Genomic DNA, 26,036 nt, shown 5'->3' with positions numbered 1-26,036 from the left:
CCAGATTGTTACTAGAAAATTTTCTGTCCCAAGGATGGGACACCTTCCAGTGAGTTGCTGGCCAGAAAGGTAACTGATGTTCTATCCATAATATTCTATCTCCTGTATCTTTACATAGACAGATTGATTCTCTTCATGCTCCCCTTGAATCACTGCATAATTTCTACAAACCCCCTAAAATGTCAACAATTTCATCTTTAAATACTCCCAGGTATATTATTATTTACACACACAATTGAGGCACATACCTTTTATTCCCTATAAGCATAGGTTTAGCTGTTCCATGACAAATATTCAAAGATTACTTTCTCCAAAAGATCACCAAGCCAAACATTTGGCCATACTTTTATTTCTACATATACTATAAACATACAATACATGCTACAAAAAAAAACATTTCTTTAAAATTTAACTGTCAAGAAAGTGTATAGTGTTATAATACAATGGCACATGTTCATATTTTATTTCAAATTGGTTTGCTTATCACCCATTTCAAACCATTAATAGTGAAATGTTACTTGTGGATAATTAAAATCTATTTGCTTTATTAATAAACAATTCCAACAAATTAATAAGAATTAACCATGTCAAATATTAGTATCCAAAAAATGGACTTTTGCAGAAATGATTATATAAAATATAGCAGCCAATTTCAGTTTACTTTGCTCTGTGACAATGTACATATGCATTTGAATAGGATTCTAGCTTTTGCTTTTTTTGGAAGATATTTATAAAAAGTCCTTTGATTTCTTGAGGTCCAGTAACTGCTTCACCAGCCAAATGCAACCCAACAGTTCGTGTAATGGCTCTGGACACTAAGTCACTGAGAAATTCTTATGATTTGGGTAGAGATGCATATTCCACTAATATTACACATGATGAGGAGACATCACAAGCTAATATCAAAGTCAAAGGCAAAATAAAAAACAAACATTCTGATCAGTTGTGACAAGGATCTTCTTCAAATATTTTGGATGCCATACTTCCAGGAAAAGAAGACTGAATGTGTACTTGGATTTTATAGTTATCCGTGCTAACTGAAAATTCAACATAGTAGTAGATGGAATTATTTTGAGTATTGCAAATCTGTCCATCCAACATTATTGAGCACCCACTGTGCATAGCACTGTGCTAACATTTTGAGTGTTTACATTTTTGTCAAGCATTACTTTAGTGTGAGGTAAAAATGTATTAAATTAGCATCAACTCATTAGTTTGCCTATGGTAATGTACGTATTCTGGTGCCACCTGACTTCCCTATGTCATGTCACACGCTTCTGTGCTCTGCTCATTCTCTCATACACAACACCTGCACACGGCTGTGCTAAGCAATGTGCTGATCCCTGCAATGCCATGATTTGGTGCATGTCCAAAGAATGCAGACTTATCATATGTTATGAACCTATGCAGGACTAGAAAGGTAGGCAATTTTCTAAAATGAGGTCAAGGGAAAGTAGAAGGTGTTTCTATTGGTCACACCACACCAGAGACCACTAAGTGCTTTTACTGACTGGGAACTAACTTTGAAAGTTCCATGTTATAGTCTTAACAAGAGCCAGATCATTTTTGGTCTCATAGGTCTATTCTTTGGAGCACCTGACCCCATATAAACCATTCTATATTTGTAAACTAACCTGGACATAAAAAAATGAAAGGTATTTGTAATGTAATGTAATTCAAGCACTATTCTGGTCATGTAAAATGAGTAATACATAAGTAATTTATGACCGGTTCACACATTTTTCAAAGTATTAACCCTCTCTATCTCAAAGTCAAATTCTAAACTGCCTTTTTTTTTTTTTTTTTTACAAGTTGCACATGATGCAGAGGGCAGTATTTGGCCCTAAAACCTTCCATGGAATATGGTAAGTGATTGGTCCTTCCACTCCATCTAGAATCTGAGAATTCCAAGTGTCCCGTTAGCACTCGGGAGAGACAGCCCTGCTGGAACCCCACTATCAGCCAGGAGTGTCTTTAGCTGCTGTAGCTGTGTGCAACTACTGTCCCCTCGGGGCAAAGTAGGGAGCTTGGAGTTTGACTGTCCACTGAGTGAATCCAATACTTGCTTAAAGCTATGCACTGAATAAAGTGCTCTGCACATCCTGCTTCTCGTTTGGAATGAAAATATACACTCTTCTAATAATTAGGGCCTGGGGGAAGAGAATGACAAGGATTGAAAGAATACAAGAGAAAGTGTGAAGCACTGACTGAGAAGGAAGACAAATGCCTCTAGTAGTGTTCTCAGAACGCTCAGGATTTGAAATGTCAGAATGAGTCACACAATGGTCATGTTCCATAAATGAAAACAGGATCCCAATGGGGACTGTTCACCTGGTGCATGGTTACTTCATGGGGAGGAAGGGCGCAGTCTACTGCATTTGATAGTGTGGTTTGAGAATGAAAACAGAGCCACTCAGTCAGGGTAAGCAGTGCCTAAAGCTCTTGCTGTTCATCAGTTCTCCACAGGTTGATGGGCACTGCCCGAGAGAAAGGCGGCCAGACATGCATCCTTCTATGCGGCATGGCCACCACAACCTCAAACTGCCAAATCAGAAGTCAACCACAAAGCCCTCCAGTTTCGTACCCTGAATAAGGTATATAAGACTAGAAATGGAGTAGTTCACTCTAAAAAAGTATTACAGGTAACAGAATGCTTATATAAACTAGACTGCTTTTGACACCTGTAAGAAAATTGTATAGATGGCAATTGGGAAGGGAAAAAAAAAGATTGTTCCCATCTGTCAGCAAAACCGTTGAGCTATACTCAGCTGAAGTCCTCATCAGGATTCTGTTGATCCAGTAGACGGACATGTGTGAATGGGAAGTGACCTCGTTTGCCATTACACTCCCCTTCCCACTGACCACTCACATTAATCTTCGTAACCTTTACCAGCTCACCGACCTGCAGGAGGAGAATAAGGACAGTACTTTATTTCCAGTTAAGAATGCAAGCTGAAAATTTCCATTCTCTGGCTAGGCATACCCTGCCCAGGTGACTGTTTCAGGGTTAATACAGAAATGGCTACTCACTACCACCCCAGCCCCAGCCACCAGACTGGTTACTTGTGGTTAATGCAGGCAAAAGAAAAGCAGTAGAGAAAAAAACAGAACACAGAAGCAAAAAGGATCCTAGAAAGTGATACTTTCTGCAAACCTCCTTGTCTCTGGACAACCAATCTCAGCCTAAGTGAGCTAGTGTTCCTCCTCTGTGTTCACTATCCTCAGCCCGTCTAACCTACCAAACTTAGCATAGGGGATGAAGCCCAGCCCCCTCCTTAAACCTACACAACAGCATACTCTCCTTAGAGTGCACACGCTCGTGTGTGCACACACAGACACACCCTGACTGCCTCCAATGCACAGCAAAAAGAAAACATAGCAAGCAAACTTGAGAGGCTGAGGCAGGAGGATCATCATGAGTTCCAGATCAGCTGGGGCTAGAATAAAACCATGCTTCAAAAAAGAGCAAAAGGGCTGGAGAGATGGCTTAGCAGTTAAGCGCTTGCCTGTGAAGCCTAAGGACCCCAGTTCAAGGCTCAACTCCCCAGGACCCACGTTGGCCAGATGCACAAGGGGGCGCATGCGTCTGGAGTTCGTTTGCAGTGGCTGGAGGCCTTGGAGTGCCCATTTTCTCTCCCTCTCTCTATCTGCCACTTTCTGAACCTCTCAAATAAATAAAAAAATAACAACAACAAAAAAAAGTAGATAAAAGGTTCAAAGCAATTACATGATATTCAGATTACATGAATGTCTATAGCAAAAGTCTTTGGACCAGAACTACAGATTTCAGAATAGCCACTTTATTCCTAAAATCAAAAAAAATTTTTTTCAAGGTAGGGTCTTGCTCTAGCCCAGGCTAACCTGGAATTCACTATATAGTCTCAGGCTGTCTGGGAACTCACAGCGATCCTCCCAACTGCTGGGATTTTGTGCACCACCACGCTTGGCATTTGTTGGTTGTTGAAAAAGGATCTCAAAAGACTAACCTGAAGCTTGCTTGCTATGTTGACCAGGCTGGCCATGAATTTATGTTAATCCTTTGCCTCTCTGCCTGCCAGGTGCTTGAATTACAGAAATGTGCAATCAGGCTATAATCTTACAATACAAAGGAATGCACTGACAACAGTAGTTCTAATACTTCTCATTTCAAACAACCAGTTATAAATAGGGAAAGAAGCCAGGAGGCTGAGGTAGGAGGACTGGCATGAGTTCTAGACCAGCCTGGGCTATAGAGTTGAGTTCCAGGTTAGCCTGGGGTAAAGTGACACTCTACTTCAAAACACACAAAAGAAAGACAGCTGAGGGCTGAGGAAATAGCTTAGTGGTAGGAGGATCACCATGAGTTCGAGGCCACCCTGAGACTACATAGTTAATTCCAGGTCAGCCTGGGTCAGAGTGAGGCCCTACCTTGAAAACCAAAAATGAACAAACAAATAGCTGGGCATGGTGGTGCACACCTTTAATCCCAGCACTCAGGAGGCAGTTAGGAGGATGTCATGAGTTTGAGGTCACCTGAGACTATATAGTAAATTCTAGGTCAGCCTGAGATAGATTGAGACCCTACCTTGAAAAAAAAATCAATAATAAATAAATAGGGTTGGAGAGATGGCTTAGTGGCTAAGGCCCTTGCTGCAAAACCAAAGGTCCCAGATTAAATTCCCTAGTATCCACATAAAGCCAGATGCACATAGTGGCACATGTATCTGGAGTTCATTTGCAGTGGCTAAAGGTCCTAGCTTGTCCATTCTCTCTATCTGCCTCTCTCAAATAAAAAATTTAAAAATAAGCTGGGTGTCATGGCATACGTCTTTTATCCTAGCCCTCAGGAGGCAGAGGTTGGTGGATTGCTGAGTTTCAGGGCAGCCTGAGACTAACTACATAGTAAATTCCAGGTCAGCCTGGGCTGAAAAGTGAGACCCTACCTTGAAAAAAACTAAAAATTTAATTAATTAAAAAAATAATTTAAGTCACTTGGTGTGGTGTTGCATGCCTATAGTCCTAGGACTCTGAGAGGCTGAAGCAGCAGGACTATAAACTTAATAAAGCCAGCTTGAGCTGTATGAGGCCATATCTCAACATCAACACCAAAAACACACAAAAAAAGGTGGGGAGGGACTATTTTTTAATTCCTTATGTAGCACACACAGGATAACCCTGAATTTATAATCCTTGTCTCCACCTCCCAAGTGCCCAAATTATAGGTGTGTGCCACCACTCCCAATTTATACAGTGGTAGGGATTGGACCCAGGGCCTTTCGCATGCTAAGGCAAGCACTGTTGCAAATGAGCCACATCCCTAGTGACAGGAAAATCATAGTATGTATTACCAATGAACAGGAAAGACTTTCTAACGGCTTGAAGTAATACACTCCCTCACTCCCCAACGCAGGGTCTCACTCTAGCCCAGGCTGGCTTCAAACGCACAGTGACCCTCCTACCTCAGCCCACCTAGTGCTAGAATTACAGGTCATTATGTGTCATTATGCCTGGGTAGTTATAGTTTTTAGGTCCATGTGCATAGAATTTGATATGTATGTATGGATATGTGTATGTGTGTGCAGATAAAGTGCATCCCATGTGGCAAGAATGTGGAGGCTAGAGGAGGGTGTCAGATGTCCTCCTGCATCACTCTTCCACCTTACTTCTTTGAGAAAGTCTCTTGCTGAACCTTAATTTCACTGTTTTATTTTTGTTGTTGTTGTTGTGTTTGTTTAAATTCACTGTTAAGTTAGACTAGCTAAACCAGAGAGCCCTGGTGAGCCTCTTGTCTCCACCCACCTTCAGTAAGTATGGCCCAATCTAGCTATTTCTGTGATTGCATGCTAGGGAACTGAATCCACAGAGGGGCAAGCCCCATCAGGCTTTCAAGCTTGCTTGCAGGACACGCACTCTTATTGAGCCATCTCCCCAATGCTACATTTATTTATTTTTCTTTCAAGGTAGTGTCTTGCCTAACCTGAAATTCACTTGTCTCAGGGTGGCCTCAAGCTCACAGCAACTCACCTCTACCTCCTGAGTGTTGTGATTAAAGGCATGTGCTACCATATCCAACAGATTATTATTCTACCACTGTTCCATCCTTCTATCTGGTCCTCAGCCTCCTGACCCTTATGAACAAGCTTGAAAGTAAATCATGGAGTGATTTGTAATGGGGCTGAATATGGTTACCCTAGTTTCTTAGCTCCAAGAAAACTGAATGAACTGCTTTATTCCTTAGGTCTATACTTTTTCAAGGTCACTGTGCCCCTGTACACGTTATATACAGAACTGGTGCAGGAACAAATGCTTATTCAGCTGACTTTCACCAGAGTTCTAATAACCCAAATGACATTAACTCCTGAAATATATTAAACAGGAGATACTAGGGAACTATGTGACCTCTTTTGTTAATGCAATCCCAGATGACTACTTTTCTAGTTTATGTCCCTATCAGTTGACAGGAAAGACATCAACAACTGCCAGCTTCCTTTGATCGACACTTGCAGGGCTCCAGTGAACCCAGAACAGGAAGCACACACAAATGCAGATAAATAAAACCAGAGAAAACAAAGTACAGAGAAGAGTACAGGGGCCTAATTGCCAAACCTTCCTAACTCAACAAAGATAATAACTATTTCAAGATTTGGCTGAAATAAAATATTAAGGAGATTATAGCAATCTAAGGCAGGGGTTAAAACTATTGCTCAGGAGTCAAATCCAACTTGCTATTTTATAAATAGCTTTACTGGAACATAGCAAGTTCCATTCATTGTTTTGGCTATGACCCTCCTTCTGTTTACAATGGCAGGGTACAGTGCTCTTGACAGAGACCATATGGCCTTTGTGGGATTTTATAGAACCTTCATCTAAAGAACAGATGAGGGGCTGCGCTGGGGCTCAGCAGTTAAAGGAACTTGTTTGTAAAGTCTGCCAACCCAGGTTCAATTCACAGCCACTCATATAAAGCCAAACAGGCACACAAGTGCATACACACACAAACACACAAATGGAGACAGAGGTAGGCGATAGTTCAAGGCTGCCCTGAGGCTACATAGAGCATTCCAGGTCAGCCTTGAAACCCCCCTCCTGCCAAAAAAAGGGGGGAAAAACATAATAAATAACAATCTCAACACTGAGAAGACAGAGGGACAGAGAGGTAGGAGGATCACCATGAGTTCAAAGCCAACCTGGGCTACAGTGAGACCCTAACTTAGAGGGAGGGAGGGAGATATTTTAGGCCCATCTAGTCTGTCTCTGTTTGTTTTTGAGGTAGGGTCTCACTCTAGACCAGGAACTCACTCAGTAGTCCCAGGCTGGCCTCAAGTTCACAGTGATCTTCCTACCTCTCTGCCTTCTGAGTACTGAAATTAAAGGCACATCACATCATACCCAACCCAGCTAGGGTTTTTATTTTTAATTTATTTGAGAGCAACAGACAGAGAGAGAATGAGTGCACCTGGGCTTCCAGCCACTGTAAACGAACTCCAGATGTGTGTAACCCCTTGTGCATCTGGCTAACATGGGTCCTGGGGAAATTGCCATCTCTCCAGCCCCCAGGTAGGGCTTTTCTTTTTAGGTTTTTTTGTTGTTGTTCATTTTTATTTATTTGTTTGAGAGTAACACAGAAAGAAAGAGGCAGAGAGAGAGAGAGAATGGGCATGCCAGGGCTTCCAGCCATTGCAAATGAACTCCAGACACGTGCACCCCCTTGTGCATCTGGCTAATGTGGGTCCTGGAGAATCGAGCCTCGAACCGGGGTCCTTAGGCTTCACAGGCAAGCGCTTAACAGCTAAGCCATCTCTCCAGCCCCCATCTAGGGTTTATAATCAATGAAAACAAGTAGACATATCAGCCCTAACAATTCACTAGCTTCTAAGGTGGACTGAAATGGACATAGGTTTATTGGTGGAAAGCTACAAATGTACTGAAGTATAACTGGTAGATTACCAGGTAAGCAGAAAAAGCATCCCATATAAAATCCTAGAAGAAATTGTGATGGCATGTACTAATGACTATGAAAGAGGCTGAATCAACTAGATTGTGAGTTCAAAGTTAACCTCAGCAATTTAAAAATACATTTTAAAATTATTTTATTTATTTGCAAGAGAGGGATACAGAGAGAAAGCCCCTAAAAAACCATACACACACACACACACACACACACAATCACGCCCAGTTTTACATTTTTTAAATAAAACTAGGGCTGGGGAGATGGCTCAGTGATTAAGGCAGTTTGCCTGTGAAGTTTAAGGGCCCAAGTTTGATTTCCTAGTACCCACATAAGCCAGATGCACAAGGTGGCACATGTATCTAGAGTTCATTTGTAATGGCTAGAAGCTCTGGCATGCCCATTTTCTCTCCCTCCCTTCTCTCTCAAATAAAATAGTTAAACTAAAACTAAAAAGGGCCAGGCATAATGGTGCATACCTTTAATCCCAGCACTCAGGAGGCAGAGGTAGGAGGATCGCTGTGAGTTCGAGACCACATAGTGAATTCCAGGTTAGCCTGGCCTAGAGTAAAGCCCTACCATGAGGGGGGAAAAAAAACAAAAAAAACAAAAAAAAAACCCTAAAACTAAAAAGGGCTGGGGTTTACTTGTGGTGGTTCACACCTCTCACCCCAGTCCCTGGGAGGCAAAGACATGACTGTTTTGAATTTGAGGCCAGCCTGGGAGGCAGTTATCAGAGTGAATTCTAGACCATGTTTTCTAGTTACAAGTGTGAGATCCTGTCTCAAAAAAAAAGGGGGGGAGGGGGGAACTGTAGCATATCCATAGATCATTTTTCTAGCATGCAAGGCCCTAGATTTAATCTCTATTTAAAACAACAACAATGGGAACCAGGCATGGTGGCTCATGCTTTTAATCCTAGCACTTGGAAGGCAAAGGTAGGAGGATCTCTGTGAGTTCAAGGCCAGCCTTAGACTACATAGTGAATTCCAGGTCAGCCTGGACTAGAGTGAGATCCTATCTCAAAAAAACAACTGAGGTGCAGTGGCACATACCCTTAATCCCAGCACTTGGGTGGCACAAGCAGGAGGACTGCTGTGAATTCAAGGCCACCCTGGGCTACAGTGAGACCCTACCTCAAGATACAAAATGGGGGAGAGGAGGAATTGTCATGGTTTATTGTCTGTAATTATGGAAGTTGTCAATAATTTAAAACAATTTTTTTTGTTTTACTTTTATTTATTTGAGAGAGAGAATGGGCACACCAGGGCCCCAGCCATTGCAAACAAACTCCAGATGCATGCGCCCCCTTGTGCATCTAGCTAACATGGGTCCTGGGGAATCAAGCCTTGAACTGGGGTCCTTAGGCTTCACAGACAAGCACTTAACCACTAAGCAATTTCTCTTAGCGGTTAAGGAACTTGCCTGTAAAGCCATAAAACCTCGGTTTGATTCCCCAGGACCCATGTAAACCAGATGCACAAGGGGGCGCATGTGTCTCTCCCTGTGCTTTCTCTCAAATAAATAAAATATTTAGAAAAAACTGAAAATAATTAAAAGTGGGTGAGGTGGTCCACAGCTATAATCTCAGGGCCCAGACGACAGAGAGATCAGGAGCTCAGTCATCCACCACCACCTATTTAGTTCAGTGTTAGTCTGGGTTACATGAGCTACTGTCACAAAACAAGGGCTGAGAAGATAGGTCGAGGGTTAAAAGGTACTTGCTTGCTTGCAAAGCCTGCTGACCTGTGGTTTGATTCCCCAGTACCCAAGTAAAGCCAGATGTACATAGTAGTACATACATCTGGAGTATGTTTGCAGTTGCAAGAGCTCTGGTATACCCATTCTCTCTTTCTTTGCTAATAATAAAAATATTGAAACAATAATTAACTGGTGGTACACATCTTTAATCCCAGCACTCAGGAGGCAGAGGTAGGAGGTATGAGTTTGACTACATAATGAATTTCAGGTCAGCCTGGGCTACAGTGTAAGACCCTACCTTGAAAAACAAACAAAAACAAATAAAAAATATTTAAACCCTAAAGGACTGAAGAGATGGCTTAGTGGTTGGGGAGCTTGCTGGGAAGCCCAAGGACCCAGGTTCGATTCCCTAGTACCTACATAAGCCATCATGTGGTGTTGCATGTATCTGGAGTTCATTTGCAGTGGTTAGAGGCCCTGGCGTGCTCGTTCTCTCTCTCATAAATAGAAATATTTAAAAGAGAACAAACCCTGGAGGATATTTACCTTTCCTTGGTTTTAGTCCAAGGCAGAAATGATCATGACTACCAAGTAGGTTAACAACTGAGCTGTACTATCTTCCAGGTGAGATGTAGGGATTTTAGCTCGACATAAAAATTAACAATAGCACTGGGAAAACAGCTCAGCAATAAAAATTTTGACAGCCTAGATTCAATTTCCCAGCCACTCAAGTGAAGCTGAATGTGCATTACTTTGCATCAACAAAGAGAACCTGGCACACACTGTGTACGGTGCATATACACATATGCAAACAAATTTAATTTTTTTTGGTAGATGACACCTGAAGTTCCCAAACTGTACACTGTCTGAGGCACTGTAAGAACTCACTAGAAGCCAGGCATGGTGGGTGGTGCATGCCTTTAATCCCAGTGAATTCCAGGTCAGCCTGAGCTAGAATGAAACCCTACCTTTAAAAACCAATTTGATTCCCCAGTACTCATGTAAAACCATATGCACAAAGTGATACAGGCATCTGGAGTGCATTTGCAGTAGCAGAAGGCCCTGGCATACCCATTCAGGGTAGCCTCAAATTTATAGTTTCCTGAGTGTTAGGAATAAAGGCGTGTACCACCTTGCCTGACAAAGCTCACGATTTTTTAAAAATATTTATTTTTATTTATTTGAGAGTGACAGACAGAGAAAGAAAGAGGCAGAGAGAGAGAGAATATGGGCGTGCCACGGCCTCCAGCCACTGTAAACGAGCTTCAGACACGTGCGCCCCCTTGTGCATCTGGCTAACGTGGGTCCTGGGGAATCAAGCCTTGAACTGGGGTCCTTAGGCTTCATAGGCAAGAGCTTAATCGCTAAGCCATCTCTCCAGCCCAAAGCTCACAATTTTGACATTAGGTTACACTGTATTTCCTTCAAAGACATGCCTTTAATCCCAGCACTCAGGAGACAGAGGTAGGAGGATTGCCAAGAGTAAAAGGCCACTCTGAGACTACATTGTAAATTCCAGGTCTGAGCTAGAATGAGACCCTACCTTGAAAAAACAAAGAATTAAAATAAAATAAAATGCTAGAGAGAGACTCAGCAGTTAAGTGTTTGCCTACAATGCCTTATGACCCGGGTTTGATTCTCCAGTACCCACATGAAGCCAGATGTACAAAGTGGTACATACAAAGTGGTACATACATTGAAGTGGCTAGAGGCCCAAGTGTACCCATTCTCCCTCACTCCTTGCAAATAAGGTTTTTTGTTTGTTTGTTTTTTGTTTTAATCAAGGGGCTGGTGAGATGGCTTAGTGGTTAAGGGACTTACCTGAGAAGCTTAAGGACCCATGTAAGTGAGATACACCAAGTGGTACATGCATTTGGAGTTCATTTACAGTGGCTAGAAAACAAATCTACTCTCTCTCCTCTTTTCTTGTTCTCTCTCCTGGGTGCGGTAGCACACACCTTTAATTCTAGTACTCAGAGTCCAAAGTAGGAGGACCCCTGTGAGTTTGAGGTCAGCCTGAGACTACACAGTAAATCCCAGGTCAACTTGGGATACAGTGAGACCCCCACCTTGAAAAACAAAAATACATTGCTGGTTTACAAATCTAAAATACTCCTATCAGTCTCCTGGGTGCTCAGATCAGATTACAAGTATGTGTAACAAAGCCCTTCTCCAATCTAGATTAATAGTTGATCAAATTATGCTTCAAACATGTGAGTTACATGTATGGATGCACAGATGGAGTTGAGCATGGAGTTGAACACAAGCCTGTAATCTATAATCCCAGCACTCGGGAGGTAGAGGCAGGAGGATTAGGAGTTTAAGGCTATATGAGATTCTGTCTCCAAAAATCACGCAGAGGATCACCATGAATTCGAGGCCACCCTGAGACTACATAGTGAATTCCAGGTCAGCCTGGACTAGATTAAAATGGTACCTCATTATTTTGTGTGTGTGTGTGTGTGTGTGTGTGTGTGTGTGTGTGTGTGTGTGTAGAAGAACAGATTAATGGTGGTGATAAGGCCCAAAGTGAGATCAGGGGAAGAGATTGAGTAAAGGAAAGGTGGAGGGAGGGCTAATCAAAACCTAAGAGGATATAAATAAATCATATGGAATCCTACTATTTTGGACAATCTAACACTCAGGAGCCATAGATTGTGGCTAGAAAATTTTCAGTGCCAGGGATGGGATACCTTCCAGTGAGTTGTCGGCCAGGGAGGTCCCTGATGGTAGGCCACTGCCGAGCCCCTTGGTTTCTCACCAGGAAGAGATGGTAAGACCCTACTGCTGAAGACTCCACATACTTGGGCTGCAAGGCCCCTGAGAAGTCCTTCTGGAACTGAGCTGATAACCTCCTCCATGTAGACCAGCTGACAGAAAGCTGGAAGAAACCATTCTGCATGCAGTTCAATGGGAGAAAGAGAAATCACCAGTGAAGATACTCAACAGTGGACACTACAAGCCTTATATTTGGCCAGCCAGGCCAAATGAGCCAATGGGTGCCAATAGTGGCACGTCTGTCATGGTGGAAACCAACTGCCCTCTAATTGGACTGGAGGCCCACTCCATGGGGAGAAACACATCCCTGATACTGAAAACTTAAAACGGATAGTCATGAGCCTCAGGGGTGCAACGTCTACTGCTACCTGGCTAAATGTATATACTATGCTTATCAAACTGCCCAGTAAGCACTTCTCTTAATGTTCATACACTTATATTAATGCTACTCTCACTTTTGATAGAGAATCTTCTCTTTTCAGATGGCAGTGACCTTGGGACAGCTTATAAGGCATCATGGTGGTGGAAAGAAGTGACAGGAGTGCTCAGTACTGTAATATCTCTATCACACCTTCCAAGGCTCAAGGTCTAATGCAGAAGAGGTGATGGAAGGAATTTAAGAGCCGAAGGAAGGGTAGGACTCCTTACAACGTGCTCCCTCCAGACACAAAATGGCCTGGATATCCATAACCTCACAGTACCTGACATTACCTACAAAAAACCATCATAAGAGGATGAAAAGATCATGACATCCAAATAGAGACTGATTGAGATGGGGAGGGGATATGATGGAGAATGGAGTTTCAAAGGGGAAAGTGGGGGGGGGAGGGTATTACCATGGGATATTTTTCTAAAATATTTTTGTTCATTTTTATTTATTTATTTGAGAGTGAGAGAGGGAAAGGGTGCGCAAGGGCTTCCAGTTGTGTGTGCCCCCTTGTGCATCTGGCTAACGTGGGTCCTGGGGAATCGAGCCTTGAACCAGGGTCCTTAGGCTTCACAGGCAAATGCTTAACCGCTAAGCCATCTCTCCAGCCCACCATGGGATGTTTTTTATACATCATGGAAGTTGTTAATAAAAATTTGAAATCAATTAAAAAAAACTCAAAAGAACCAAAGAATAGATAGGCCACACATGGTGGCAACATGTCTTTCATTCCCAGTGTTCAGGAGGTAGATGTAGGAGAATCACTGTGAGTTCAAGGGCAACCTGGGACTACAGAGTGAGTTCCAGGTCAGCCATGGTTACAGTGAGAACCTACTTCAGAAACACACTCTCTCTCTCTCTCTCTCTCTCTCTCTCACACACACACACACACAGAGAGAGAGAGAGAGAGAGAGAGAGAGAGAGAGAGAGAGAATATTTTTCTTATCAGATTGCTAAGAACAGAAAGCTAGAATTCCCCATCTCACCTCACTGTAGTGAGAACTATGCCTTGCTACACAGAATAACTAAGGATATGCTATCAATAAAAAAGCAAAAGACCTGCATCAAAGCTGGAAATGATGGAATATGCCTGTAATCCCAACACTGACAAGGCATGAATTCAAATGTACCCTTGAATATATACTGAGACCTTCTCTTTTAAAAACAGACCTAGGGAGATAGCTCAGTTGGTAAGGTACTTGTCTTACAAGTCTTATAAGCATGAGAACCTGAGTTTGAGACCCAGAGACAAGTAAAAATCCCAGCTGTGGTAGCATCCGCTTGTAGTAACAGTGCTGAGACAGTGGATACAGGAGGATTCCTGGGGCTCACTGGCTAGCTAGCCTAGCTAAATAGGTAAGAGCTATGTCTAGTAAGAGACCTTGTCGCAAAAATTAAGATGGAGAGCAACTAAAGAGGATAACCATCATTGACCTTTGACCACCATGTGCACAAGCATTCACACACACATACATACATACTCCCCAGAAATGTGGCCTCTACATGCATGCACACATGTGTACATATACCTCCCTCCACCCCACATATGAATCAAGGACTACAATAATGTTATAAAGATGAGTGAACAATATAGTCAGGATGGCTAAAGGTGACCCCAAGAAGCCAAAGGGCAAGATGTCTGCCTACGCCTTCTTTGTGCAGACTTGCAGAGAAGAATGTAAGAAGAAAAACCCAGAGGTCCCTGTCCATTTTGCAGTTTTCCAAGAAGTGTCCGAGAGATGAAAGACAATGTCCAGCAAGGAAAAACCCAAGTTTGATGAAATGGTGAAGGCGGATAAAGTGCGCTATCATCCAGAAATGAAAGATTATGGACCAGCTAAAGAAGGCAAGAAGAAAAACACTCCAATGCCCCCCAAAGACCATGGTCTGGATTTTTCCTTTCTGTTCAGAATTCTGTCCCAAGATCAAGTCCACAAATCCTGACATCTCTTATTGGAGATGTAGCCAAGAAGATGGGTAAGATGTAGAATAACTTGACAGCGAGAAGCAGCTGTGTATCAGCAAGGCGGCCAAGCTGAAGGAGAAGTATGAGAAGGCTGTTGCAAACTATAAGTCCAAAGGGAAGTTTGATGGCGCCAAGGGTCCTGCCAAAGTTGCCGGGAAAAAGGTGGAATAGGAAGATGAAGAGGGGGAGGAGGATGAATAAACCTCTTATCTGTCCCTTTGTGAATAGCTTAGATTAGGGAGTGCCGTGACTGACACATCTCTCCTTGGAGCCGTGTCTACTGCCCTCATTCGGTTTAATCACAGAACATGATCACGGTCATACTGTAGTCTCTCAAAGTGTCAGTGGTTTACATGAAGTGCCACGGGAGTTTGCACATACTTCCAAGCATTCATTGTTAAGATGAAAAGGCACTCTCGTGTTCTCCTCACTCTGTGCACTTTGCTGTTGGTGTGACAAGGCATTTGGAGATGTTTCTGGCATTTTGTTTTCAACTTGTAAGGTGTTCTCAGCTCTATGGTTATTGGCTAGAAATCCTGAATTGTCAACTGTACACACGTATAGTGTGTAAAGAGAACAAAACAACTGAGACAAACTCTTGATGCTCCTTGTGTGGCATGGAGAATGGGGGGAGGGAGAGATGCCTTTTTGAGGGGCTTGTAGCTCAGGGGGTGCACTGTGAGGCCAGGCCTGCTGATACTGCAGTGAGCATCCATTTAGCTTCAGGTTGTCTTGTTTTGTATATAGTGACATAGCATTCTGTTGACATTCTTAGTTGTGGAAAAGGGGGGAGGGGTCAGCTGGCATGAGAAGTGTTGGGAGTTATTTAGTTAAGTGCAATAGATTTTCAAACTTCGTTTCTAAACTAGAACTCGTCTTTGTCAGCAAAGCAAAAGAATTACTGCATCACTGAAAGTTCAAGGGCCCTCTGTACTTAAACACAATTTGCAACATTGTTATTTTTTGTTTGTTTATAATGCTGAGATGTTTTTGAAGTTAAATAAACAGTATTACATTTTTAAAAATTAATAATGTTATAAAGAGAGAAAACCAGGGCTAGAGGGATGACTTAGCAGTTAAGGCACTTGCCTGAGAAACCAAATGACCCAGATTCAATTCCCCAGGACCCACATAAGCCAGATGCACAAGGTGGCACATGCGTCTGGAGTTTGTTTGCAGTGGCTGAAGGCCCTGGCGTGCCCATTCTCTCTCAGTCTCTTTCTCTCTCTCTCAAGAAATAAATAAAATATAAATAAAAAAAAAATGAAAAAGGCAGTCTGTTGGGCTTGCCAGAAAGAAAGAAAGGGGAGGGAGGGAAGAAGAAAAGGAGGTTGAGTTAGGTAAAGTATTGCAAGCCCATAGCCTTCCAGCACTGGAGGTGGGGTAGGAGGTGGATAAAGGAAAATCATGAGTTCAAACTATGCTAGGGCTAAAGAGACAGATTAGTGGTTAAGGCATTTCCCTGTGTAGCCTAAGAACCCAGGTTCAATTCTCCAGGTTCCATCTAAGCCAGGTCCCATTCAAACAGTGGCACATGCATCTGGAGTTCATTTTCATTGGCTAGAGGCCCTGGTGTGCCCTTTCTCACTCTCTTTCTCTCCCTATCAACTAACAAATAAATAAAAATGAAAAGAAAAGAGAAACAAACAAAGAGAGAAAACCAGATATCAAATCTGGGTTTGGTAGGGCACATCTATGTTATCATACTTTTGGGGGGAGAGGGCAGAAAGGGAGACAGGGCTTCATTACTTAGCCCAGGCTGGCCTTAAACCTGAAATACTTCTGTCTTAGCCTCCATAGTGCTAGGATTACAGCTGTGATGGACTCAACCTATCAGTTTTTTCCATTTATCAAATGAAGATATTTAAGGTTTTTCCTGCTCAAGAACTCTCTCACACTAAAAATCTCTCACATTTAAAGCCATTTTAGGATATCTGTTCTAACTTGAGCCAAGTTCCCTTCAACAATAAATGTAAATAGGTGAAAACCAGTATCCACACCAAAGAGAAAACTTGCTGAAAATCATAAACCATTTTTCTACTCAAATCTTTATTTCACAAGATTTATATTTCACAGCAGCTTTTTTTTGTGACAAGTCCAACAGACTAGTCTTGTTTGTTTGTTTTTTTAATGCAAGAGAGCACATGGGGGGAGGAAGAGGGAGAGCAATTGGCACACTAGGGCCTCCATCCACTGCAACTGGACTCCAGACATGTGGGCCTCCTTGTGCCACTTTGTGCATGTGGCTTACAGGGGACCTGGAGAGTCAAACATGAGTCCTTAGGCTTTACAGGAAAGCACCATAACTGCTAAGCCATCCCTCCAGCCCAGCTTAATCATTTTTAAACATTAAAACTCAAATCAGGGGCTGGAGAGATGGCTTAGCGGTTAAGCACTTGCCTGTGAAGCCTAAGGACCCCAGTTCGAGGCTCGGTTCCCCAGGTCCCACGTTAGCCAGATGCACAAGGGGGCGCACGCGTCTGGAGTTCGTTTGCAGAGGCTGGAAGCCCTGGCGCGCCCATTCTCTCTCTCCCTCTATCTGTCTTTCTCTCTGTGTCTGTCGCTCTCAAATAAATAAATAAATAAAATTAAAAAATTAAAAAAAAAAAAACCTCAAATCAGGAGAGACATCATTCACACTCCAACCTTCTGCAAATAAGGCCTACAGTCAACATCAAGTACCACAGCTATCATCTGGACACAGTACCATGTTATACATTAACTTAAATGAAAGTCTTGAGGGGCTGAAGAGATGGTTTAAGCAGTTAAGGCGTTTGCCTGCAAAGCCAAAGGATCCTGGTTCAATTCTCCAAGACCCATGTAAGCCATATGCACAAGGGGGCACATGCATCTGGAGTTCGTGTGCAGTGGCTAGAGGCCCTGGCGTGCCCACTCTCTCTCAAATAAATAAAAAATATGCATTTTTTAAAAAAGTCTTGGGCTGGAGAGATGGCTTAGCAGTTAAGCGCTCGCCTGTGTAGCCTAAGGACCCTCGTTTGAGGCTCAATTCCCCAGGACCTACATTAGCTACATGCATAAGGGGGCACAAGCATCTGGAGTTCGTATGCAGTGGCTGGAAGCTCTGGCGTGCCCATTCTCTCTCCCCTCTCCCCCATTGCTCTCAAATAAAAAAAAAAAATTAAGTCTTGAAAATGAAAACTTGTTTTTACTTATCCTCCAAATTCGAAGTGACCTAGACAATGTACATTCCATTGTTCACAAAAGCTGAAACATGTTACTTTTTTTGTTGTTATTTTTTCAAGGTATACTATCACTCTAGTCCAGGCTGATCTGTATCTCACTCTGGAGTTCCAGGCTGGCCTCAAACTCTTAACAATCCTCCTACCTCTGCTATTCCAGTGCTAGGATTAAAGGCATCCAATACCATGCCCAGCTAGACATGTTACTTTTAAAGTAGGATATAATCTCAAAAACACAAACATTTTAAAAACTCAATACAAATCATCTTATTTTATTTTTGTGTATGTGGTCTACATATGTATAGTGTATGTGGAGGTATGTGTATGCACTCTATATGCACATGCTTGGAGGATCTATTGTGATTCTGTTTTTACATGGGAGCAAGGGATCAAACTCATGTCCTCATAGATACAGGGCAAGTGCTCCTACCACTGAGCTAGGTTCTAAGCCCCACCAAAAGAACTCCTTTTAAAATAGTGTTTTCAGCCAGGTATGGTAGTGCGCATCTTTAATCCCAATCCTTGGAAGGCACAGATAGGAGGACTGCTGTGAGTTCGAGTGAATTCAAGGTCAGACTGAGCTAGAACAAGACGCTGCCTCAAACTAACAGCAACAAAAGATTAAAAACAATTATTATAATTATAATAGTTTTCTGACAAACCTAGGAAAATGCCTAGAAACCTAACCTTCCCTTTGTACACTCTCAATCAGAAACTAAAAGAAAAGTTTCCAATCCATTAAAATCAAGAGTTGCTAGTTCAAATCAATTTTAACTCATTCTGTAGACTAAAACACTCACTTAGAGGAAGGTCTCTTTCACTGCAGGAGCATGACCCAAAGAAAACAAAATTTTCCAGGGGTGGTGGCACACATCTTTAGTCCCAGCACTCGGGAGACAGAGGTAGGAGGATCACCCTGAGTTCGAGGCCACCCTGAGAATACGTAGTGAATTCCAGGTCAGCCTGAGATAGAGTGAAGCCCTACCTTGAAAAACCAAAACAAAACAAAACAAAACAAAATTTAAGGCTTCAGTTTACAAGAGCAAAATTTTACTGCTTCCCTGCTAGTCTGTATTCATATAACTTTATTCCATACTTATGAAAGTGTTCCCTGGCTGAGCATGGTGATGTACACCTAAATCCCAGCACTTGGGAGGCTGAGATAGGAGGATCACAGTGAGTTCGAGGCCACCCTCGGACTACACAGTAAATTCCAGGTCAATCCGGGCTACAGAGAGACCCTATCTTAGGGTAGAAAGGACAGAAAAAGAGGTTACCTGCTTACACTCAAAGTCACCATATTAGTAGGCTCTGAAAGGCAGGCTAGCAGGCCACTTAGCTTTTGTTCTAAACTACTTGCTATGCATAACTCCAAAACAGAGAGAGGAAATGGAGGAGAAGCAAAGCGGTGAATGCTGAGCAGGACTAAAGGAATAAATATAATGTAATGCTATGTCCTAAGAAGATGGCTATCATAACTATTAACTAGTCAAAGGAAAAAACTAATCTCTTATGAAGAATTGACATCTCCCCAGTAAAATGCATTTAACAACAAAGACCAAGAAACCTGCTTCTGTAACTTATACTCTTAGGGATGGCTCCCTTAACACCTATACTACACATCACTGGTTCATCCTCTGTGTGTGTTTGTGTTACTAGTGACTAAACCCAGGGCCTCATACAAACTAACAAGTGCTCTACCACTGAACTACACTCCCAGTCTCTCCTGATTCTTGCCAAACACAATCAATAGTAAGGAGTCTCATATCCCATATAATAAAAATTGTGGCATTTTTGTGTATGTGTGTGTCTGTGTGTGCACTTTTTTTTCGAGGTAGGATCTTACTCTAGCCCAGGCTGACCTGGAATTCACTATATAGTCTAAGGCTGGCCTTGAACTCACAGTGATCCTCCAACCTCAGCTTCCCAAGTACTGGGATTAAAGGCATACTCCACCATGCCCAGAAAAAATATTTTGTTTTTAATGGGAAAATCCTACTTAAATGCATAGCTACATACAAGTTACTATATTTTGTGTGAACCCACCTTGTTTAAGACAGTCACAAACAGAAAGCAAGAGATTAGAATATGGATGAGAAAAATTATTTTAGGTTAATTCCTGTGAATTGAGGTGGTTGTTAGGGTAGTCAAAGTATGTTTAGTAGAGTAGATCAATCAGAACATTCAGTAATACAGTTTTAAGTTTACTCATTGCAAAATAGGTTTTCTCTAAAAACAGAGAAAACCCAACATAAAATGCCAAAATCAGTACATCTACAACAACATCACAGTGCTGGTGCTTGTATTCAGCATTCCTACAAAGCTGTAAGAGGTCTGAAAGAGAGACCCTGTAGCAGATCTCTTCTTTCTACATTTTGCACATTATGTACCTCCAAAGCCAAGGCTGTCTTGTCGTAGGCATTAGGGACTCGCTTCTGGATAACCCTGGCATAAATGGGCCCATTCTGGAGGTTAGGGAGCGGAGTGTTGACGCTGGGTTGGGCATAGGGCCCAGGCTCCGGCCCACCCAGTGGCTGTGGGTGGGAACCCTCCTGGTTACCTCCAATCAGAGCCGATACTGAGGCGGGGGCAGGTCTATACTTCTCCACGTAAGGGACTGGAATCATCCCCCTCTTTCCTTCGCTGTCCTCTGCATTCCACCACTGCTCTTCAGGCTTATCCCGGATTTTCAGGATGTCTCCTTTCTTAAAGGGAAGATCTTCTTCATCATTCCCATTAAAGTCAAAGAGGGCTCGGACATATTCTGTCTCCTCCTGCCTGAGAATCACTCCACCCTGCCTAGATCTGGAAACCGGTTCTATCAATGTTGTAGTGTCCAAATAGTGTATTTTGTAGAATTCCAGTAAAGCAGGCAATGAATCAAATTCTTGATCTCCTATTCGGAGTCTGGAGGGACTCACCCCTGGAAAAAACAGAACACAGCGTCATTTAACTATGTACTATAGAGATAAAACAGATTTTAAGCATCTCCCACACATATTTGGTCAATATATAGTCAGCAAAGAAACTATCCTGAGAAAATAACCCCTTCTTTTATACTAAATGGGTATCACACCTTCAGTATGAACATCCACTGGGAAGAAAGATACCCATACCATGCAAAGGGGCAAAGAGAAAAGAGAAGGCCATAACAGACCAAGTCATTTGGCTTGCTCTCATACTAGACCTAAGAGTAAAATCTTCACTGGGTACAGTGGCTCATGCCTGCAATTTCAGCACTTAGGAGAGTGATGCAGGAGGACTGCCACAAGTTGTTCATTCTCCCAGTATGTTGTCACTACCCCACTAACAGAGTAGGATGAAGTGCAAGGTCTTTTCACCAACTTTTTTTTTTCCAAGGTAGGGTCTCACTCTGGTCCAGGCTGACCTGGAATTAACTACGTAGTCTCAGGATGGCCTCGAACTCATGGCAATCCTCCTACCTCTGCCTCCTGAGTGCTGGGATTAAAGGTGTGTGCAAAAAAAAAGAAAAGGAAAAAAAAAAAAAGGTGTGTGCCACCACGCCTGGCTTCTTACAAACATTTAAACCTCAGGAAACGTAGCAATCTACACTAAGGTCATACATACTACCACTAGAATGCACAATTCCAAAGAAAACAATTTTTAAGACTTTATTGACATGATAGTTAAAAACAATTAAGAGCCAGGCATGGTGGCACAAGCCTTTAATCCCAGCACTCAGGAGGCAGAGGCAGGAGGATTGACGTGAGTTTGAGGCCACCTTGAGACTACATCGTAAAATCCAGGTCAGCCTGAGACCTATCTCAAAAACCGATAGAAAGAAAGGAAGAAAGGAGGAACTTAATTAGCTAGGCATAGTGACACACATCTTTAGTCCCAGCACTCAGGAGGCAGAAGTAGGAGCATTGCCGTGAGTTCGAGGCCACCCTGAGACTACATAGTGAATTCCAGCTTAGCCTACACTAGAGTGAAGAGACAAAAACAAAAACAAACAAACAGCTTAATTAGGCAAAAGAACCAAGGAACTCAAAGAAATCAAACAAGCTGCTTAAACATCCATTCCTGAGGCTGAGGAGATGGCTTAGTGGTTTAAGGTACTTGCTTTTAAAACTTGCTGACCCAGTTCAATTCTCCAGATGTACAAAGTAGCATGCGCATTTGCAATGCCTAGAGGCCCTGTTGCGCCCATGCTTTCTCTCCCTCTTTCTGCCTGCAAACAATAAAATAAAGTATTTAAAAAAAATTTTTTTTGAGATAGGGCCTCGGTCTATCCCAGGCTGACATAGAATTCACTATGTAGTGTCAGGGTGATCTCAAACTCAGAGCAATCTTATCTCTGCCTCCCAACTAAAGGTGTGTGTCACCATGCCTGGCAATGTTTTAAAAATCTAATTCTTCACTGGGTACAGTGGCTCATTCCTGTAATTTAGCACTCAGGAGGGTGATGCAGGATTGCCATAAATTTGAAGCCACCCTAGTGTACGTGGCAAGACTTTGCCACCACACCGCCACCATCCACTGAAAATGTCAACCTCTGGTTAACACACTGAGGAAATCTGAGAAAGGACCTAATAGGAACACTTAAAGTTCATGACTCAAATGTGTATTCCCTAGAGCCCGAGACCCCAGAATTCATGAATAAGTGAACATATCAGTTTCTAATGAAGAATACAAATATTTAACTTGTACTCTGAGAATCACTCAAAACAAATTTTTATTCGATTTTTGTAACCTTTTTATTTTCTGACAAAGTAACAATTCTATACAAAATATAGGTTTGAGACTAGGGAAATGATTAAAGGTGCTTCTTCTGCAAACTCAAGTTCAACTGCCAACTTGAGTTCAATTCCCCAGCACATACACACAAATAATTTTTGTTGTTGCTACTGTTGTTTTTCAAGGTGGGGTCTCACTCTAGCCCAGGCTGACCTGGAATTCACTCTGTACTCTCAGGGTAGCCATGAACTCAAGAGATCCTCCTACCTCTGCCTCCCAAGTGCTGGAATTAAAGGCGTATGACACCAAGCCCAGCTCAAACACAATTTTTTTTAAAAATATTTACTTGAGAGAGAGAAAGGAGGACAGAATAGGCACTCCAGGGCCTGCAGCCACTGCAAAGTCCAGATGACATGTATCATCTTGTGCATCTGGCTTACGTGGGCACTGAGAACTGAACATGGGCCCATAGGCTTCTCAGGCAAGGAGAATGGACCACTAAGCCATCTCTCCAGCCCCGAAACACAAAATATTAAAAATTAATACAGTGCATGGGAGATAGTAAAAAATCTGAGCCAGGCATGGTGGCACACACTTGTAATCCCAGCAATCGAGAGGCAGAGGTAGGTGGATCAGAGTTTGAGGCTACACTGAGACTTCATAGTGAATTCCAGGTCATCCTGGGCTAGAATGAGACCCTACCTCAATAAATTAAAAACTGGGATGGAGAGATGGCTTAGCGGTTAAGTGCTTGCCTGTGAAGCCTAAGGACCCCGGTTTGAGGCTCAATTCCCCAGGACCCACATTAGCCAGATGCACAAGGGGTCGCATGTGTCTGGAGTTCGTTTGCAGAGGCTGTAGTCCCTGGCTCAGCCATTCTTTCTCCCTCTCTATCTGCCTCTTTCTCTGTCACTTTCAAATAAATAAATAAAAACAAACAAAAAATTTAAAAACTAACAAACAATCAAAACCAGTAACAGAAGCTGGCCTTTTAATCTCAGCACTAGGGAGGCAAAGATAGGATTGTGGCAGGATCGCTGTGAGTTCAGGGCCAACCTGGAACTACAGAGTGAGTATAAGATCAGCCTGGGCTATGGTGAGAGCCTATATCAAAAAAAAAAAAAAAAAAACTTGGTGTAGTGCCACACAATGCTGAGCCATTTCTCCGGCCCCTGCCTTTTTTTTTTTAAACACAAGGTCTCTCACTGTACCCAGAGACCAACCAATTTGGCTAGACAAGCTGGCTAGCAAGCCCCAGGAATCCTTTTTCTCTGTCTCCTTAACACTGGGATTTCAGATGCACACCATCACACTCAGTACTTTATGTGGGTGCTGGGAGTCCAAACTCAGGACTTCATGCTTGTGCAGCAAGCACTTTACCCACTCAACCATCTCCCCAGCCCTAAGACACAATTTAAAACTGTGCCTTTTTTTTTTTTGGGGGGGGGTTCAAGGTAGGGTCTCACTCTGGTTCAGGATGACCTAGAATTCACTCTGTACTCTCAGGGTGGCCTCAAACTCACAGCGACCCTCCTAACTCTGCCTCCCGAGTGCTGGGATTAAAGGTGTGTGCCACCGCACCCAGCTTAAAATTGTGCATTTCTTATACCGCAGAGTCCATATATGGATTTCATGGCTATAAGCTGCCCAAACTCAGGACTGCTTGCATCTCCAACTTAACACAATGAAGAAGTCCAGAGCCAGGCCCTACCATCTACTGAATTACTCCTTAGGTATAAATAAGACCACAATAGCTCCAGAGTCCCAGAGAAATGATTATCAATGCTTTGTTCGAAGGGTTCCCCCCACCCCGTTGGCTTACCCACCCCCCCCCAAGTAGGGTCTCGCTCTAGCCCAGGGTGACCTGGAATTCATTACATAGTCTCAGTGTGGCCTCGAATTCACAGCAATCCTACCTCAGCAGCCTCCTGAGTGTTGGGATTAAAGCTGTGCACCACCATGTCCAGTGATTTATTATTATTGTTTTTTTTTTTTTTTTTTTGTAGGGTAGGGTCTCACTGTAGCCCAGGTTAACCTGGAATTCACTCTGAAGTCCCAGTCTGGTCTTGAACTCACAGTGATCCTCCATGCCCAGCTCCTGCTGGCCTTTGTTTTTTGTTTGGTTTTGCTTTTCAAGGTAGGGTCTTACTGTAGCTCAGGCTGACCAATTCACTACATAGTCTCAGAGAGGCCCTGAACTCTCAGCAATCCTTGTACTTCAGCCCCCCAAGTGCTGGGATTAAAGGTGTGCGCCACCATGCCTCGCTTTCCTCTGCTGACTTTTTAAAAACTATATATATATTATTTATTTATTTATTTATTTTGGTTTTTCGAGGTAGGGTCTCACTCTAGCCCAGGCTGACCTGGAATTCACTATGGAGTCTCAGGGTGGCCTCAAACTCATGGCAGTCCTCCTATCTCTGCCTCCCGAGTGCTGGGATTAAAGGCATGCGCCACCACACCCGGCCCTACAAACTATATTTAATTTTGAGAGAAAGTCAGAGAAAGAGACAGAGAGAGTGAGTGTGAGAGAGAGAGAATGGGCAAGCCAGGGCCTCCAGTCACTGCAAACGAACTCCAGATGCATGTGGCTTACATGGGTCTGGGGAACTGAACCGGGATTCTCAGGCTTCACAGGCAAGCGCCTTAACCAGTAAGCCAACTCTCCAGCCCTCTGCTGGCTTTTTAAGGCAAGGCTGGGGAAGGGGGGGAGTCTCACTTCGTAGCTCAGGCTGACCTCAAACTGATCTTCCTGCCTCAGATTCAAGTGCTGGGACTATAAACACAGCTACCATACCTGTTTTTCTTTTTTAAAGTTCAGACAGACTTAGATTAAGAGAAGGAAAAGAGCATGAAGGGCTCCTGCCATGAGAAAGGAGGGGGTAAATCCCACTTAGAGATCCAAATGGGGGTTATTTGTAGGTTCTAAATGGGAGCTGAGCTAACCAACAAAGATGCCCTAACTTTTGGTGCTAAGCTAGCCACTGGTTGCTTCTTTCTTTTTGGTTTTTCAAGGTAGGGTCTCACTCTAGCCCAAGCTAACCTGGAATTCACTAGTCTCTCAGGCTGGCCTCAAATTCAGTGATCCTCCTACTTTAGCCTCCCTAAGTGCTGGGGTTAAAGGCATATGCCAGCACATTTAACACTGGTGGTATTTTCAAACAGGGTCTCATGTTGTAGCCTAGAGTGATCTCTAGCTTGTGATCCTCCTGCCTCAGCACATCAAATGCTAGGATCATAGGTATACATCACTATATTTGGTATGGGGAGACTTGATTACGATTGTACCAGAGCACTGCAGTGCCCTATGCCATACTAGAGCATCTCTTCATCAAGTAG

The 26,036-nt window shown here is 42.9% G+C and overlaps 1 protein-coding gene and 1 pseudogene across 2 annotated transcripts in view; one reads left to right on the top strand and one right to left on the bottom strand.

Annotated features, from left to right (window-relative positions):
- Positions 1-235: 235 nt before the first annotated feature.
- Crk (CRK proto-oncogene, adaptor protein) overlaps positions 236-26,036 on the bottom strand; it is a 37,932-nt gene continuing 12,131 nt past the window's right edge. The window contains exons 2-3 of one of the 2 annotated variants that reach the window (XM_045158883.1): positions 20,390-20,922; positions 236-2,902 (exon numbers count right to left, since the gene is read on the bottom strand). In XM_045158883.1, the coding sequence (XP_045014818.1) occupies positions 2,765-2,902; positions 20,390-20,922 (671 nt within the window). In that variant the 3' untranslated portion in view covers positions 236-2,764. The remainder of the gene's footprint in view (positions 2,903-20,389; positions 20,923-26,036) is intronic. The other variant, XM_045158884.1, reaches the window with a different exon arrangement.
- LOC101598520 lies at positions 14,432-15,000 on the top strand (annotated as a pseudogene).

The sequence above is a fragment of the Jaculus jaculus genome, chromosome 9 (genome assembly GCF_020740685.1).
Source record: "Jaculus jaculus isolate mJacJac1 chromosome 9, mJacJac1.mat.Y.cur, whole genome shotgun sequence".
In the NCBI taxonomy this organism is placed as follows: Eukaryota; Metazoa; Chordata; class Mammalia; order Rodentia; family Dipodidae; genus Jaculus; species Jaculus jaculus.
The sequence above is the reverse complement of the archived record's forward strand: the minus strand, read 5'-3'. Positions and strand labels throughout refer to the sequence as shown.